Genomic DNA, 18285 nt, shown 5'->3' on the forward strand with positions numbered 1-18285 from the left:
CTTAAAGGAAATTGGTCCAAAAATCTTCATTCTTCATTCAAGTTTCTCTCTCTAGGTTACAAACTTTTTCATGTTCTCTTCTCCCTCTCTAGAACCGAACCAAACCTTCAAATCTATTGTTCAAGTTGTTCAAGATTTATGAAGTATGTGATCAAGTGAACTTGGGTGTGTAGGAGCAAGCAACTTCAACCTATTATCTTTCTCAATCAAGTGTAGTGTTTTCTAGGGTTTTGGTGGTTAGAGACTTGTAAGCAACTTCAACACTTCAAGTGAGTTCTTAGATAGATTTCTATCCTATTGGGGTGTATGTATAAGCTAGCCATGCTTGATTTGAGTTTAGATGTTATATGTAGGTTCTTTTTATGATTAGTACAAGTAATATGATTGTTTAAAGTGTTTTGTATGTGATGCCTTGCAATTCCCTTATCTGTTATAATTGCTGGATGGTTAGGAAGGTTAACAGGTTCAAGCAAGTGATTCAAGGTTTCGAAATCTGCAGGAACCACTGATGAGCTACGCTAATAGCTTGATCCACGCCATTAGCGCAAATCTGCAGAATTTGGCAGAGAAGTACGCTAATAGCGTGGCTGGGGCGTGGCAAATTCCCAGTTTCGCTATTAGCGTGGCTTACTGGAATCAAGTCCTTTCCTGCATTTTCGAAACCCTCTTTTCTTTCTTCTACTTTTGCCACTTGTTTTGTTCTTAATGGAGTAATTATCAAACATTTGTAATTACACTCAAACCTCTTTAACAATCAAAGAATCACTTCCTTGCTTGAACAAGAAACATGGAATCCTAAACATCAATAACTTTTGTTTAAGAGATAAAGGGAAGATACAAGGGACATGCATACTTTAAACAATGGGGTAAAACCCTAGGATAGAATATATATCCTTTATGAAACCCTTAATTTCAATAGTTATCAAGAACTCTAGGTGAAGCATTACTAGAGTTATGAATAAGAGTGTATCAAGCATTTTATGTACACTTATGTATGATACGTTGCGAAGAATAAATTCTACGCTTATGAACAAGTATGAATATGAACATGATAAGACAAAATGTAGGTGTTCGTGTCCCTTGATATCCACGCTAGGGGGATACAAGGGGTTCTCGACCTAAGGGGAACGATTCAAGCCGTAAGGGACCCGCACGACACCGAGGGAGTCCGATGTACGTACATCGGTCATGTATGGGATAGTTCTCGGGGTTACTCCACCCGGGGCTCTCCGTAAAACGAACCAAGATAATGTTGTTTGATTCACGCTAACATAATGACTAAACGAATATGACTATGCATGTGATGATTATGTTAGATTATGAAATGAATGATTTACCGAAGACGAACTTAGGTTTCCCTATTCGTTCGGTATAGGTTGTGTCATGAATTAGTGTAGACTTCGGTGCGTCCAACGTACCTTAGCAAAGCGGTATTAGGATTCCTTCACCGCCATGGCACGTATGATATAGTAAGCCTATAACATGTTATGAAGATTCTAAGACGGATTCTAGTGTGCACATCCGTCTAGACATAAATGACCACACACACGTATAATCAACCGACAGGTTGTATTTTAGACACGTGATAACCGTAGGTTTTTCCCCCCAAGGTTATCACTAGCCTAGGGCTAGGAAGAACTCACTGAGGTATTATGTCTCATCCCATTCCTTGTTGTTCAGGTTCACAGGTTACGCAAAGCAAAGGTAAAGAAAAGGTCGTGGAATGATCGTGTTCTCTCGGAGATATCGTGGTGTAGATTAAGGATGCATATGTTATATTATGAGTTGTGACTTATATATTATGTTGTCTTGTACTATGTTGTGACAACACTTGGTGTAATAATGTAACATAAGAACTTTGGATCATGGTTGTATTTAGACTTAAGACATTGATGTTGTATCAATCTTGTATAATTAATGTATCCAGTATCAATATTAGCACTCATTTGAATATTCTAGATATTTTCAAATATGGGTGTTACAATTGGTATCAGAGCAGGTCGATTCAGATCGTGCCTTGGGTCATTAATGATACAATACAAGTAGTTGTTCTTTTTGAGCTTAGGATATTGGTCCTCATTGTTATATTTGGTTGAAACTGATCACTTTGACTTAAATATGACAGTTAGAGTGATAATGTCTGGAGCGCGAAGGGCAAGAGGCCGGCCAAGAGTTAATCGGAATGAGGAGGAAAATGTTAACCCTGATGCTCATATGTGGGCGCAGTTAATGCAACAAAACCAACAGATGATGAATATGATGCAGCAGCAGATACAGCATAATGCTCAGAATCAGCAGCAGTGGGCTGCAAATATGCAGCAAGGTCCCGGTGCTTATAATCAGCCGCCTCCTCCACCTCCCATTGTGGGAAATCCAATCTTTTGAGAATTTAACCGAAACCATCCTCCAGAGTTCGATGGTAGTGGTGAACCACCTGAAGCAAAAAGGTGGATCAAGCAGATGGAAAAGATTTTTCAGATGGTTAACTGTACCGAGGAAGATAAGGTGGTCTTTGCAACGAATCAATTCCGAGGTGCAGCGCTTGATTGGTGGGAAACTGCTCGGCGTAGGATGGAGACTAATGGGTTAGCTTTGAACTGGGAGAATTTCAAACAAGTGATGAAAGAGAAGTATCTTCCTTTGTCATACAAGGTCAGGAAGGAGCAGGAATTTCTTTACTTGAGGCAAGGTCATATGTTGGTGACAGATTTCACGAAGAAGTTTGAGGAGTTATCTTATTACTCTACTCACAATGAGTATGCGGGTAATGAGATGTGGAAAGTTAACCAATATAAGAATGCTTTGAGGGGAGAACTTTATGCTGTAGTAAGTCAAGAAAGGGTAACAGATTATGATGAGATGGTGCATAATAGCTTGGAGGCCGAAAGAGGTTTCGATAAGGCAGCTAGAGAAAATTATGGGGCAAGTGGGAGGAATAAGGGTAATTTTGTTGGCAAGTATCATGAGAAGTTGAAACCCAAGGGTTCTCCAACTAGAGGAAAGTACACAGGTCCACCTATAACTTATCCAATTTGCAGGAAGTGTGGCAAGGCTCATCAAGGAGAATGCAGGAGAGAGTCTGGCAATTGTTTTGCATGTGGTCAGTCAGGGCACTATGTGGCGGATTGTCCAAACAGAGGAAATAAGGGCAAGGGTGTAAGCACTACAATGAGTAAAGGTAGAGTGTATTCTCTTGATGGTAAGAAGGCGCAGGCAAATGAAGACTTGATTGGTGGTACGTGTTTTCTTGGCCAGAATCCTGTTAATGTTTTATTTGATTGTGGTGCATCATGTTCCTTCATTTCATGTCAATGTGTTGAGGCTCATCAGTTGTCTGTTTCATTATTAAATCCCCCTATGAAAGTAACCACGGCCACTGACGGGAGTATTGTAGCGAATTGTGTTTGTGAAAATTGTCCTATCACCGTCTCTAGCAAGACGTACTATATAGATTTAGTATGTCTTCCGATGAAGCAACTTGATGTTATTCTGGGTATGGACTGGTTGTCAGCCAATCATGTATATATAGGATGTGCCGAAAAGAGCATTTACATGCCAACTAGTGATGCGGTGGAAGGAGTAGCCTTGTCAGAATTGATTAAGCACACGTACCAGATGGCTCAGTTTATTTGTGCTCAGGATAGGGGATTTTATGTTATGCTCAACGTGACTCCAGAGTCAGACTTAAGTCCAAGTGATATTCCTATTGTAAGTGAGTACTTAGATGTTTTTCCAGCTGACATCACTAACTTGCCACCGGAAAGAGAAATTGAGTTTTCGATTGATTTGATTCCGGGAGCCGAACCAGTGTCAGTAGCACCTTACAGAATGTCTCCCCTAGAACTCAAAGAATTGAAGACTCAATTGGAAGAGCTTATTTAGAAGCATTTCATCAGGCCCAGTGTGTCTCCATGGGGTGCACCAGTTTTGTTGGTCAAGAAGAAAGATGGCAGCATGCGGCTGTGTATTGATTATCGTCAGCTGAACAAGGTGACTATCAAGAATAAGTATCCTTTGCCAAGGATTGATGATTTACTTGATCAACTTAAGGGGGCATATGTGTTCTCTAAAATTGATCTCAGGTCAGGATACCATCAGATTCGTATCAAATCCTCAGATGTGTCCAAAACGGCTTTCAGAACACGTTACGGACACTATGAATTTTTGGTTATGCCTTTTGGTGTATCCAATGCTCCAGCAGTTTTTATGGATTACATGAATCGGATTTTTCAGCCTTATTTAGATCAATTTGTCATTATTTTTATTGATGACATATTGATTTATTCTAAGAGTCCGCAAGAGCATGCGCAACATTTGAGGATAGTGTTGGATATTCTTCGGGAAAAACAATTATATGCAAAGTTTAGCAAGTGTGAGTTTTGGTTGTCAGAGGTCAAGTTCCTTGGTCATGTAATCTCTCAAGGTGGTGTGGCCGTTGATCAATCTAAAGTCGAAGCTGTTCAAAATTGGACAAGACCGAAGAATGTTTCGGAAGTTCGAAGCTTTTTGGGTTTAGCCGGATATTATCGACGGTTTATTATGAAGTTTTCTCAGATTGCTCTACCCTTAACCCGACTCATGAGGAAAGATGTGCCGTTTGTGTGGGATGAGGAATGTGAGAAGCTCTAAAGAAGAAGTTAACTCAAGCTCCAGTCTTAGCCATACCCGACCCGGAGAAAAAGTATGTTGTGTTTTGTGATGCATCTTCTAAGGGACTTGGTGGTGTACTTATGCAAGAAAATAATGTGATAGCTTATGCATCTAGGCAACTCAAAACGCATGAAGAAAACTATCCTACTCATGACTTAGAATTGGCAGCCATAATTTTTGTTTTGAAGATATGGAGGCACCATTTGTATGGAGCACATTTTGAGTTATTTAGTGATCACAAGAGCTTAAAGTACTTGTTTGATCAAAGGGATTTGAACATGAGGCAACGACGTTGGATGGAGTATCTAAAAGATTTTGACTTCGATTTGAAATATCATCCGGGAAAGGCCAATGTTGTAGCGGACGCTTTGAGTCGTAAAGCCATAGTTCAAGCTGAAGTGTTGATGCACACTTGTAACATGTATGAAAAGGTCCGAGACCTTAATCTTGGAGTCACTGAAGTTGGCGATGGTATTTGGTTGCACAGATTGGAAGTTTCATGTGATCTACGGTCAAGAATCGTTCAGGCTCAGGTTGTTGATTCAGAACTTCAGAAAAGTAGTGTTCACCCAGAATTCTCTATGGCTTCAGATGGAGCAATGTTGTTTGAAGGAAGGTTATGTGTTCCGAATGACCAAGAGCTTAAGAGATTGATTTTGGAGGAAGCACACAAGAGTAGTTTTTCAATTCACCCTGGTGCTACCAAGATGTATCAAGATTTAAGGAAGGATTACTGGTGGCCTGGTATGAAAACGGATATTGCTGAATTTGTAGCACGGTGTATAGTATGTCAACAAGTCAAGATAGAACATCAGAGGCCAGCTGGTATGTTACAACCATTAGAAATTCCTCAGTGGAAATGGGAGCACATTACCATGGATTTTGTAGGAGGTTTACCCCGTACTCAGAGAGGTCATGATTCAATTTGGGTAATTGTGGATAGACTAACCAAGTCAGCTCATTTCTTACCAGTTAAATCTACTTACAAAGCATCGCAGTATGCTGAATTGTTTATTTCAGAGATTGTCAAGCTACATGGAGTTCCAGCAAGCATTGTGTCAGACAGGGATCCTATCTTCACTTCACACCTTTGGAAGGCGTTTCAAAGGGCCTTAGGGACTCGATTGAAGTTGAGCACGTCACATCATCCGCAGACAGATGGACAGTCAGAAAGGACTATCCAAACTTTAGAAGACATGTTACGTGCTTGTGTTTTGGAAGATGGAGGGAGTTGGAACCATCACTTACCTTTGATAGAATTTTCCTACAACAATAGTTATCACTCAAGTATTGGAATGGCACCATATGAGGCATTGTATGGTAGGAAATGTAGAACCCCTTTGTGCTGGGCCGAGGTTGGAGATAAAAGTATCATTGGGCCAGAGATCATACAAGAAACGACTTTGAAGATTAAGTCAATACAAGAGAAGATGAAAATAGGTCAAAGTCGTCAGAAAAGTTATGCGGATAATAGACGAAGACCTTTAGAGTTTGAAGAAGGTGATCATGTGTTCCTGAAAGTTACACCTAAGCTGGGCTTGAGAGGTGTTTTCAGAACCAAGAAGTTGTGTCCTAGGTATATAGGACCGTTTTTAATACTTAAAAGTATCGGACCAGTAGCTTACCAGTTAGCTTTACCTCCAGCTATGTCGGGGTTGCATGATGTATTTCATATATCTCAATTGAAGAAGTTTATTCCGGATCCTTTTCAACCAATTGAACTAGGCTCTATTGAGCTAAGGTCAGACTTGACGTTCCAGCCAGAACCAGAAAGTATAGTTGATCGTAATGTCAAGTCTCTCAGGAACAAGGAGATTCCTATAGTGAAAGTGGTTTGGAAGGGGTCACCAGACGGGGAAGCTACTTGGGAACTTGAGTCAGAGATGTTGAATCAGTATCCGCATTTGTTTTCAGGTATTCTCTAAATTTCGAGGACGAAATTTTTTTTAAGGGGGGTAGAGTGTAACATCCCGCGTATTAGGAATTGACGTAATGTCTGAAAACGATGCTAATGCGCACATTTAAGCAGAAGGGTATAATAGTCATTTGAGCTTAAGGACTACTTAAAGGAAATTGGTCCAAAAATCTTCATTCTTCATTCAAGTTTCTCTCTCTAGGTTACAAACTTTTTCATGTTCTCTTCTCCCTCTCTAGAACCGAACCAAACCTTCAAATCTATTGTTCAAGTTGTTCAAGATTTATGAAGTATGTGATCAAGTGAAGTTGGGTGTGTAGGAGCAAGCAACTTCAACCTATTATCTTTCTCAATCAAGTGTAGTGTTTTCTAGGGTTTTGGTGGTTAGAGACTTGTAAGCAACTTCAACACTTCAAGTGAGTTCTTAGATAGATTTCTATCCTATTGGGGTGTATGTATAAGTTAGCCATGCTTGATTTGAGTTTAGATGTTATATGTAGGTTCTTTTTATGATTAGTACAAGTAATATGATTGTTTAAAGTGTTTTGTATGTGATGCCTTGCAATTCCCTTATCTGTTATAATTGCTGGATGGTTAGGAAGGTTAACAGGTTCAAGCAAGTGATTCAAGGTTTCGAAATCTGCAGGAACCACTGATGAGCTACGCTAATAGCTTGATCCACGCCATTAGCGCAAATCTGCAGAATTTGGCAGAGAAGTACGCTAATAGCGTGGCTGGGGCGTGGCAAATTCCCAGTTTCGCTATTAGCGTGGCTTACTGGAATCAAGTCCTTTCCTGCATTTTCGAAACCCTCTTTTCTTTCTTCTACTTTTGCCACTTGTTTTGTTCTTAATGGAGTAATTATCAAACATTTGTAATTACACTCAAACCTCTTTAACAATCAAAGAATCACTTCCTTGCTTGAACAAGAAACATGGAATCCTAAACATCAATAACTTTTGTTTAAGAGATAAAGGGAAGATACAAGGGACATGCATACTTTAAACAATGGGGTAAAACCCTAGGATAGAATATATATCCTTTATGAAACCCTTAATTTCAATAGTTATCAAGAACTCTAGGTGAAGCATTACTAGAGTTATGAATAAGAGTGTATCAAGCATTTTATGTACACTTATGTATGATACGTTGCGAAGAATAAATTCTACTCTTATGAACAAGTATGAATATGTATGCATATGAACATGATAAGACAAAATGTAGGTGTTCGTGTCCCTTGATATCCACGCTAGGGGGATACAAGGGGTTCTCGACCTAAGGGGAACGATTCAAGCCGTAAGGGACCCGCACGACACCGAGGGAGTCCGATGTACGTACATCGGTCATGTATGGGATAGTTCTCGGGGTTACTCCACCCGGGGCTCTCCGTAAAACGAACCAAGATAATGTTGTTTGATTCACGCTAACATAATGACTAAACGAATATGACTATGCATGTGATGATTATGTTAGATTATGAAATGAATGATTTACCGAAGACGAACTTAGGTTTCCCTATTCGTCCGGTATAGGTTGTGTCATGAATTAGTGTAGACTTCGGTGCGTTCAACGTACCTTAGCAAAGCGGTATTAGGATTCCTTCACCGCCATGGCACGTATGATATAGTAAGCCTATAACATGTTATGAAGATTCTAAGACGGATTCTAGTGTGCACATCCGTCTAGACATAAATGACCACACACACGTATAATCAACCGGCAGGTTGTATTTTAGACACGTGATAACCGTAGGTTTTTCCCCCCAAGGTTATCACTAGCCTAGGGCTAGGAAGAACTCACTGAGGCATTATGTCTCATCCCACTCCTTGTTGTTCGGGTTCACAGGTTACGCAAAGCAAAGGTAAAGAAAAGGTCGTGGAATGATCGTGTTCTCTCGGAGATATCGTGGTGTAGATTAAGGATGCATATGTTACATTATGAGTTGTGACTTATATATTATGTTGTCTTGTACTATGTTGTGACAACACTTGGTGTAATAATGTAACATAAGAACTTTGGATCATGGTTGTATTTAGACTTAAGACATTGATGTTGTATCAATCTTGTATAATTAATGTATCCAGTATCAATATTAGCACTCATTTGAATATTCTAGATATTTTCAAATATGGGTGTTACAGGGGACTAAGAAAGAACTTTCTAATAATGATTCCAAAATATTCTAGATTGCGTTCCAAAATAAAAAACTTGGGGACTAAGAAAGAACTTTCTAATAATGATTAAATTAATTATTTAATTGTGTCAAAAAAATTAATTTGCGTTCCAAAATAAAAAACTTGGGGACTAAGAAAGAACTTTCTAATAATGATTAAATTAATTATTTAATTGTGTCAAAAAAATTAATTATTTAATTTATCATTTCCAAATAATAAAATATATATCAATGTATATTTTTTCTCTAGTGCTTGTTTTGTTCACATGATTATGTACCGCAATTAGTGGTACATCCCTATTATATAAACACTACTAATGTATGTGTTCCATCCGATGTGGAACTTCCATTTTTTTCAATACATACAACACTAATTCTACGCAACATGAAAATTTGTGTTTAATCTTTTAACTTAATTTCCACACATTTTGCAACATTTACTGAATCAATAAGCTATTAGTGTATATTATTCTTTGGTTTTACCCATTGAAACTCGTGTAAATTTTAAATTGATTATTCTTATTTTATTTCCAATCTTATATTTATCCTTCATAAGCTATGATCTGTACATGACTATTGTTAAAATTGCAATTTATATATATTGTTCTATTTTATTTTATTATCACTCTTAGTTGAAAGTTGTTTAGTGACTTTCATTTTAAAAAATGGCAATTGAATCTTTTTATTAACTAAAAGAATGCCAATTGAAACTTTTTATTAACTTTGTATCTTGAAGTTAAAAACTTAACATCTTATTGTTGAGGCAACACCACAACTGTATGTAGTTCTAAGACTTGTTTCTATATTTTCTCATATCACACAATTATTATTCTAGTTGTAGGAAATGTATATGTACTTTTGGTGGTTACCTTTTAATAGACATGTTTGATGGATATTACTTGAGTGACATTGGGCTTCCAATGTCATGCGACATTGACCAATTATAATGTGTCACGTTTCCTCGTTTCTGTTAAAATATAACAAAAAAATAAATCATAATGTATCTGTAGTTTTGGTGGTTACCTTTTCATAGACATGTTTGATGGATATTACTTGGGTGACATTGGTCTTCCAATGTCACGTGTCATTGACCAGTCATAATGTGTCACGTGTCATCATTTATGTTAAAATATATAACAAAAAAATAAATCTTTGTAAAATAGAGAGAAGAAAGTCACATGTCACATTGTGGTTGGTCAATATCAAATGACATTGACACCACAATGTCACTCAAGTGCTAACCCCATGTTTGATACACAGATACACATATTCTGTAATATCCCACTCGTCAGTAATGGAATATAACTAGTCAAACGTGTCAGAGGACAAATGTTCATGGAAAGTAAGTATGCCGGAGAATGTTTATCCGACGACATCAGTCAAGCACGAGTATGTATCAGTGTCGGTATAAACACGTTTAAGATGAAGGGTATTTGGGTAACTTGGCCACAAAGGGGTATTTAAGAGAAATTGGCCCAAAATATTTCATTATCTCAAACTCTTTCTCTCTCTAGGTTTTGAGAAAGGAAGTTCTCTCCTCCTCTCTACTCATCGCCCTCTCTCTCTCTCCCTTTCTCACCAATTCACCAAACCTCCTTCCTTTAATGATTTATGATCAAGATTTGGTTCCTGCATGATCCTATAAGAGATTGGCAACTTGGATTAAGATTGTTTTCCAATTCTTTCACTCACAAGAAGAGATTCAAGGCTAGAGTTTGGTCTTTGGTAAAGCTGGAGGTTGGAGCATGAACTTGTGCATGTTATGGTTTCTTCATGATCAAAGAAGCAATAATAAACTTGGGTTTAAGCTTGATTTCCACTTCCTTCCTCATGTCATAAGATCAAGAAGCTAGGGTTTGGTTGCTCGAGCTTGGATCTTGAAGCCAACTTCAAAAACATGCTAGGTGTGTTCTATAGATAGTTTTCCACCTTTGGGATTATGTGTTTAACTTTGTAAGGAAAACATGAATTCTAGAGTTCTATGTATTGTGATTAGTTGCCCTTTTCATGCCATGCTTGCTAAACATGTAAATACTTGTTATATGAATATTTTTCAAGTATCCTATGATCAATAGAGTTGAAATATACTTTGGGTCACTTGGTTTTGAGGTTTTTGAGCTAAAAATGCCATTTTTACAAGTTCTGGACTGTCACAACTCGTCGGGGCGAGCTAGGACTCGCCATGGCGAATTAGACCACAGAACACATGGTCTACTCGCCTCCAACTCGCCATCGCGAGCTAACAGCACCAAATCGTGTTGTTGGCTCGTTCCAGGCAGTTCTTGGCAGTTTCGTGTCCGGTTTCTCAGTGCTGTTTTTATAAAAGTAAACCCCTCAAACCAATGTCCTCTTTGATAATTTTTTAAAAGGCATTAAATGCTCAATATGCCTCATTTAAAATTCACGGTGCTCTATATAAGCATGGAGACACCATAACATTGGAAGCTTGCAAGCAATAATTATTGAGTCCCACTCAATACATTTTCCAATACTAATTTAATAATTGTGCACGTTAGTCTATAACAAGCATGGATAACAAGGGACATTGCATTGGAAAATCACAAACATTAATTGTCATTTCTCCCACCTACATGTATCTATCAACCTAACTCATTTCTAATTTCTATTGCACAATGTATAACCTCTTTCACCCATAAAGACAACAATTTCATTCATCTAAGTTTCTAAACCCTTATCGTATTCACTTTCGGCCACTTTCTTATGAAGACCGCCATCCATTCATCATGTTGACGCGAGGATAAGAGAAGACCGGGGTTGTCATTGCCATTGCTAGATCTTCTTTCCCCTCCGTTGAATGTCTAATTTTTCCACCTCATTGAAAACCACTGCGAAAATCGTGAGATTGTGAGTGATAGTGACGAATCCGAACCAGATGAAGATTTGTACAATCATAAATTTCTAGAGTAAGTCCTCTATTTCCTACAAGATCTTTATATTTCTCATCCCCTTTATTCATATCTTTATCATTTTATATCCCTGATTGATAAAGACATTTTGACAATGATTTTTAATTCTTTTAACAACAGTATGACAATGTTAGTGTTTACTCTCTTAACAGACACGTCTGTTGTGATATAGTCCGACTCAAAAGTCTGCAAGATTGAAAAGAAACTACAAAAAAGTCATTTGTGAAATGGCTGAGAACATTTTGAAGAAGTATTGGCCCACATATTCCTTGGAGGCAAATGGGAGTTACTAAGGTTTTCATATATGAATAGTTCGATTCTTTTTTACATATTAGCTAATCAAATTATCACAGCAAGTGTTGGTACAAGATGATTTGGATTATTTTGACATCTTATTTACACTGTTTAATATTTCATATATAGGTTTAAGGCTTCAATATTTTAATGGCATTGCAAGACCTTCGCTTAATAAATGTAATAATCCAAACTGAGTTTGTGAGCCTTGGACTTGATCCCGTTAATCTTATTGCAGCAACTTTGCCATTGGTAAGTACATTTGAGAGCTTCAAAATAAAGAAAGAAAATCATATACTTCTTTGTACTAATGAGTTGCCAAATATTGGATTACTATTGAAATGTGATTTGCAATTAAGTTATTAAGGCTTTTTAAATATGACTATCAAGTAGTTCTCCATGACAATAAGCGTATTCTGTTGGATTTTTCCCTAATTAAGTTATTTATTTATTTAAATAAATAAGTGGTAATTACCCACTAAGTGCACATAGTGGTAATTACCCATTAATCAGAAAATGGTCTTTATTCTTTCCCTTAAATTTAGTAACTGCCCATTATGAGTGAGTGGAGGAGCAGTTTTGTTTTGCACGTTCAGTAACTTCTTGATGGCAGAAGTTATATAAAGGAGTGCACTTCATTTGTTTTGGTTCCCTAAGCCTAACATCTCTATTCAGAAGACTTGCACCATCAAAGTGAGATTGTGGAAGGTTTAGAAGAGCCTCAACTTCTTCAAGCAGGAGCAATGGCTGGAGGTATGCCTTGATCCTTTAATTTAAGTTTCCACTGTTTAAGTAGTTATTTCTTATGTTCTTTATGAAATAACTTACATCTGGTATCAGAGCCAATTTCATCCTCTGCCTTGTGATTTTCGTTTTCTGCATTTGGACAATTTTGTCAAAATTTTCGATTTCAAATTTTGAGTGTAATTGCAGAAAATAGTTTGAAATCATAAGAGAATGTTTTGGTTCATGATTTGTATTTGATTCTTGATTTTGGTGTTAAATTGGTCTGAAATCGGAGTTTTAATATAACGAGCCTGTGAGTAATTTCAACCGAGTCATTAAACCCATTCAGAGGTTGAAGAAGCACTTTGTTTTGGTTTTCAATTCAAATAGTTATTGCTTACGTACAGTATGTAGTGTTGCAGTGTCCTATTTGTTATGAATTGACACAACACTGTGCACCGAGACTACTTTTATTGATTTATATCTATCAATTTGAAACTGCTTAGACCAATTCAATTATATTATTGTATTATTATATTACTATCACTATGAAATGCTATATGCTACTGTAAGTTCTAATGACATTATAATATCATATGTGGGCATTCATAGTAGCTTTCTGCAGTATATGTTGGGTCTATATTTGCATTATTTACGGTTTGGAGATTGCATGATATTATGAATTTAATGATGCATCAAATACAGATTAATCAATTAAATTAATTGCCTACTGTTTTGCAATTAATCATTTGGAATAAATGTCAATATGATCTATATGATTTTAATTAATTAGGGACTAGCCACAACATCTTTAATTATGCAAAATTGTATATTAGGTTTTAAGATCATGGTTGTGACATTGATGGTAATTAATTATATTGAACATAGTAAATCTTATCCCACAGGAATTCTTGTTATGTTTTGTATAATTAATTAGGATGAAATATCAATTTATATTTTCTAACTTACCCTCAGGAATTAGAAAAAGGAACATAAATTGATAGTTTTGTCATTTGGTTATATGAATCTAATTGAATAAAATTTTAGCCCACAGGTAAATTTTATGTCACTAGGTTCATAGTTTGAAACATGATTTACGTTGGTAAAACATGATATTTGTTTAGTAGTCTCAATTTTAATTATAAGCATGTATGTTCAATTTTTGCAGCTATGCAGCCTATGAATTTTTCTGATTTTCAGTGTGAAATTCCCGAACTAAGGGGTGAAAACTATAAGGTGTGGAAGGAGAGAATTCTTCTTCACTTAGGGTGGATGGATATCGATTATGCTATTCGGAAAGACGAACCACCTGCAGTTACTGAAACTAGCCTTCAGGAAGACGTTGATCTTTATGAAATGTGGGAGCGGTCTAACCGTCTCAGTGTGATGTTCATAAAGACCAACATCTCTGCTAGTATCCGTGGTTATGTCGATCAGCATGATAATGTCCAAGCATTGCTTAAAGCTATTGATGAACAATTCAAAACATCAGATAAGGCACTTGCTAGCACCCTTATAATGAAGTTTTCATCCATGAAGCTTATCACTGTGAAAGGTGTGCGTGAGCACATCATGCAAATGAGGGACTTAGCAGCACAGCTAAAGACTCTTGAGGTTGATATGTCTGATTCTTTTCTTGTGCACTACATTCTGAACACTCTTCCACCTGAATATGGACCTTTCAAGATATCTTATAACACACATAAGGACAAATGGTCAATTAATGAACTCCTGACCATGTGTGTTCAAGAAGAAGGAAGGTTGACTATGGAAAAAAGTGAGAGTGTTTTTGTTGCAACTGAAAGAAAGAACATGAATCAAGCGAAACATAAGGGGAAAGGCAAAATACCACCTCAAGGTGGAATTAAGAAAGAATCCAAGTGTTTCTTTTGTAAAAGGAAGGGACACATGAAGAAGGATTGCCCTAAGTTTCAGAAATGGCTTGAAAACAAAGGTAAATCAATCTCACTTGTCTGTTATGAGTCTAATATGGTTAATGTTATTTATTACACATGGTGGATTGATTCTAGTTCTACAATCCATGTTTCGAATACCTTGCAGGGTATGACAAGCCTAAGGAAACCACTTCCAAGTGAGCAAGGCATCTATTCAGGAAGCAAGATGCATTCTCATGTGGAGGCTGTTGGAACATGCAATTTAGTTTTATGTAGTGGCTTTGTTTTAAATTTGGAAAAGACTTTCTATGTTCCTAGTTTTTCTAGAAATTTAATTTCCATTTCAAGACTTGTACCTCTGGGATACTCTTTCAATTTTTATGAAACATCTTTCAATTTGTTTTATAAATCTAATTTTGTTGGAAATGGTGTATTATCCGATGGTCTTTTCTCAATTAATTTGCAAAATAATGCCACTAGTAATGTTATGCATGTTCACGCTGGAACTAAACGTTGTGTTATAAATGAGGAATCCTCTATTTTGTGGCACCGGAGATTAGGACATATCTCCATTCAGAGAATCAAAAGACTAGTGAATGATGGAGTACTTGGTACTTTAGATTTCACTGATTTTGAAACTTGTGTAAACTGCATTAAGGGAAAGCAGACTAACAAGTATAAGAAAGGTGCAAAGAGGAGTTCTGAAATATTAGAAATCATACATTCAGATATATGTTCTCCAGATATGGACATACCAGGTCCAAAATACTTCATCTTTTTCATTGATGATTACTCACGATATATGCATGTCTACTTGCTTCATAATAAATATGAAGCATTGGATGCCTTTAAAGTTTTTAAGGCTGAAGTAGAAAAACAATGCGAAAAGCAAATTAAAATCGTGAGAACTGATAGAGGTGGAGAATATTATGGTAGATATACTGAGGATGGACAAGCCATGGGTCCATTTGCAAAGTTTCTTCAAGATAATGGGATTGTTGCCCAATATACCATGCCTGGTTCTCCGGACCAGAATGGGGTGTCAGAAAGAAGAAACCCAACTTTAATGGACATGGTTAGGAGTATGCGTAGCAACTCAAAACTTCCAAAGTCCTTGTCGACTGAAGCTCTTAAAACGACAGTGTATATATTGAATCGTGTTCCAACCAAGGCTGTCCCAAAGACACCGTTTGAGTTATTTAAAGGTTGGAAACCGAGTTTGCGTCATATACGCATTTGGGGATGCTCGTCTGAAGTAAGAGTTTACAATCCACAAGAAAAGAAACTAGACCCTAGAACTATAAGTGGGTATTTCATTGGATATGCCGAAAATTCTAAAGGGTATAGGTTCTATTGTCCATCTCATAGCACTAGGATTGTGGAATCAAGAAATGCAAAGTTTCTTGAAAATGACTTAGTTAGTGGGAGCACTCAATTTCAGGACACTGGTTCTGATAAAAGTCAAATTGATGCTGAACCGTCCACTTCAAGTGACAGATTGATTGTCATTCAGAGTGCCCCTCAAGATCAAATGGGTATTAGACAATCAGTTGTTGAAGTTCCACAAGCAGTCGATAACAATCTAGTAAATAAAGATGTTCAAGAATTTCCAGAAATTGTTGAACAAATGGTTGAGCAACATGATCCTCCGGAAAATGTTGAACCAACATTAAGGAAATCTACTAGAGAGAGAAGGTCAGCTATACCTAGTAACTATGTTGTATATTTACAAGAATCGGACTATAATATTGGTGCTGAAAATGATCCTGAAATGTTTTCACAAGCCATGAGTTCTAGAGAGTCAAATTTATGGTATGATGCTATGATAGATGAGATGAATTCAATGGCATCTAATGGAGTCTGGGATCTTGTCGAGTAGCCTAATGGTTTAAAAGCCATTGGTTGTAAATGGGTCTTTAAGACAAAGAAAGACTCATTAGGCAACATTGAGAGATATAAAGCTAGACTCGTTGCCAAAGGATTTACTCAAAAGGAAGGAATAGATTACAAGGAGACTTTTTCCCCTATATCTAAGAAGGATTCTCTTCGCATCATCTTAGCATTAGTTGCTTATTTTGACTTAGAACTACAACAAATGGATGTGAAAACTGCATTTTTGAATGGAGATCTAGAAGAAGAGGTTTACATGAAACAACCAGAAGGATTTTCTTCTAGTGGTGATGAGCATTTGGTATGCAAGCTTAAGAAATCCATTTATGGACTCAAACAAGCTTCCCGTCAATGGTATTTAAAATTTCATGATGTCATCTCTTCTTTTGGATTTGTAGAGAACATTATGGATCAATATATATACTAGAAGGTCAGTGGGAGTAAAATTTGTTTCCTTATTTTGTATGTGGATGATATTTTACTTGCTGCCAATGATAAAGGTTTGCTTTATGAGGTGAAACAATTTCACTCTAAGAGTTTTGATATGAAGGATATGGGTGACGCTTCTTATGTCATTGGCATTAAGATTCAAAGAGACAGAGTTCGTAGAATTCTGGGCTTGTCACAAGAGGCTTATATCAATAAGGTCTTAGAGAGGTTTCGGATGAAAGATTGTTCACCAAGTGTAGCACCTATTGTGAAGGGTGATAGGTTCCATTTGGAACAATGCCCGAAGAACGACTTTGAAAGGGAACAAATGCTTAATATTCCATATGCTTCCGCTGTTGGAAGCCTAATGTATGCTCAGGTTTGCAAACGGCCTGACATTGCATTTGCTATTGGAATGTTAGGCAGATATCAGAGTAATCTAGGTATGGAACACTGGAAAGCTGCAAAGAAAGTGATGAGGTACCTTAAAGGAACCAAAGACTACATGCTTATGTATAGGCGAACTGAAGATTTAGAGGTCAAAGGTTACTCTGATTCAGACTTTGTTGGTTGCGTTGATTCAAGAAAATCAACATCCGGTTACATTTTCATGTTAGCCGGCAGGGCTGTTTCTTGGAAAAGCGCAAAGCAAACCTTGATCGCCACTTCTACAATGGAAGCTGAGTTCGTATCTTGTTTTGAGGCTACATCACATGGTGTATGGATGAAGAGTTTCATTTCTGGGTTGAAAATTGTGGATTCAATTTCTAGACCACTAAAGATGTACTGTGACAATTCAACTGCTGTTTTTATGGCTAAGAATAATAAAAGTGGAAGTCGAAGTAAGCATATCGACATTAAGTACTTAGCCATAAGAGAATGCGTTAAAGATCAAACAATTGTTATTGAGCATATTAGCACTGAATTGATGATTGCTGATCCGTTGACTAAAGGCATGCCATCGTCAAAATTTAAGGATCATTTAGAAAGTATGGGACTTGGTTCCCATATCTGATTTTCGTTGTAAGAACGATTTTAGTTTTTTGAAACTCTATGTATGATATTTTCTCATATTTGATCTCTAAAGTGTATACATTTGATTTTGAGAAATATCAATTAAGTTTGGAACCAGAATAAACATAAATGATATGAGTTTATTCATTAAGTTATATGATTTGGTTAGAGACATAATACATTGTGATACATAGAAGATAATACTCAATTAAAGAGGACCTGTCGCTATGATCCGTGTGTTTTTGTTTCTTATTATTGTAAGTGAAAGAATATGTCGACCAAGTGGGAGAATCTTGGATTTTTCCCTAATTAAGTTATTTATTTATTTAAATAAATAAGTGGTAATTACCCACTAAATGCACATAGTGGTAA

The 18285-nt window shown here is 36.9% G+C and overlaps 1 protein-coding gene across 1 annotated transcript; it reads left to right on the forward strand.

The window, feature by feature from the left end:
• Positions 1-2460: 2460 nt before the first annotated feature.
• On the forward strand, positions 2461-3698 carry LOC146954875 (uncharacterized). The gene is made up of 2 exons (XM_085746573.1): positions 2461-3519; positions 3645-3698. Exons 1-2 carry the CDS (start codon positions 2461-2463, stop codon positions 3696-3698), a joined length of 1113 nt encoding a protein of 370 aa, XP_085602699.1.
• Positions 3699-18285: the final 14587 nt, after the last annotated feature.

The sequence above is a fragment of the Medicago sativa genome, chromosome 1 (genome assembly GCF_051527215.1).
Source record: "Medicago sativa cultivar Bolivia chromosome 1, Bolivia_mono, whole genome shotgun sequence".
Taxonomy (NCBI): domain Eukaryota; kingdom Viridiplantae; phylum Streptophyta; class Magnoliopsida; order Fabales; family Fabaceae; genus Medicago; species Medicago sativa.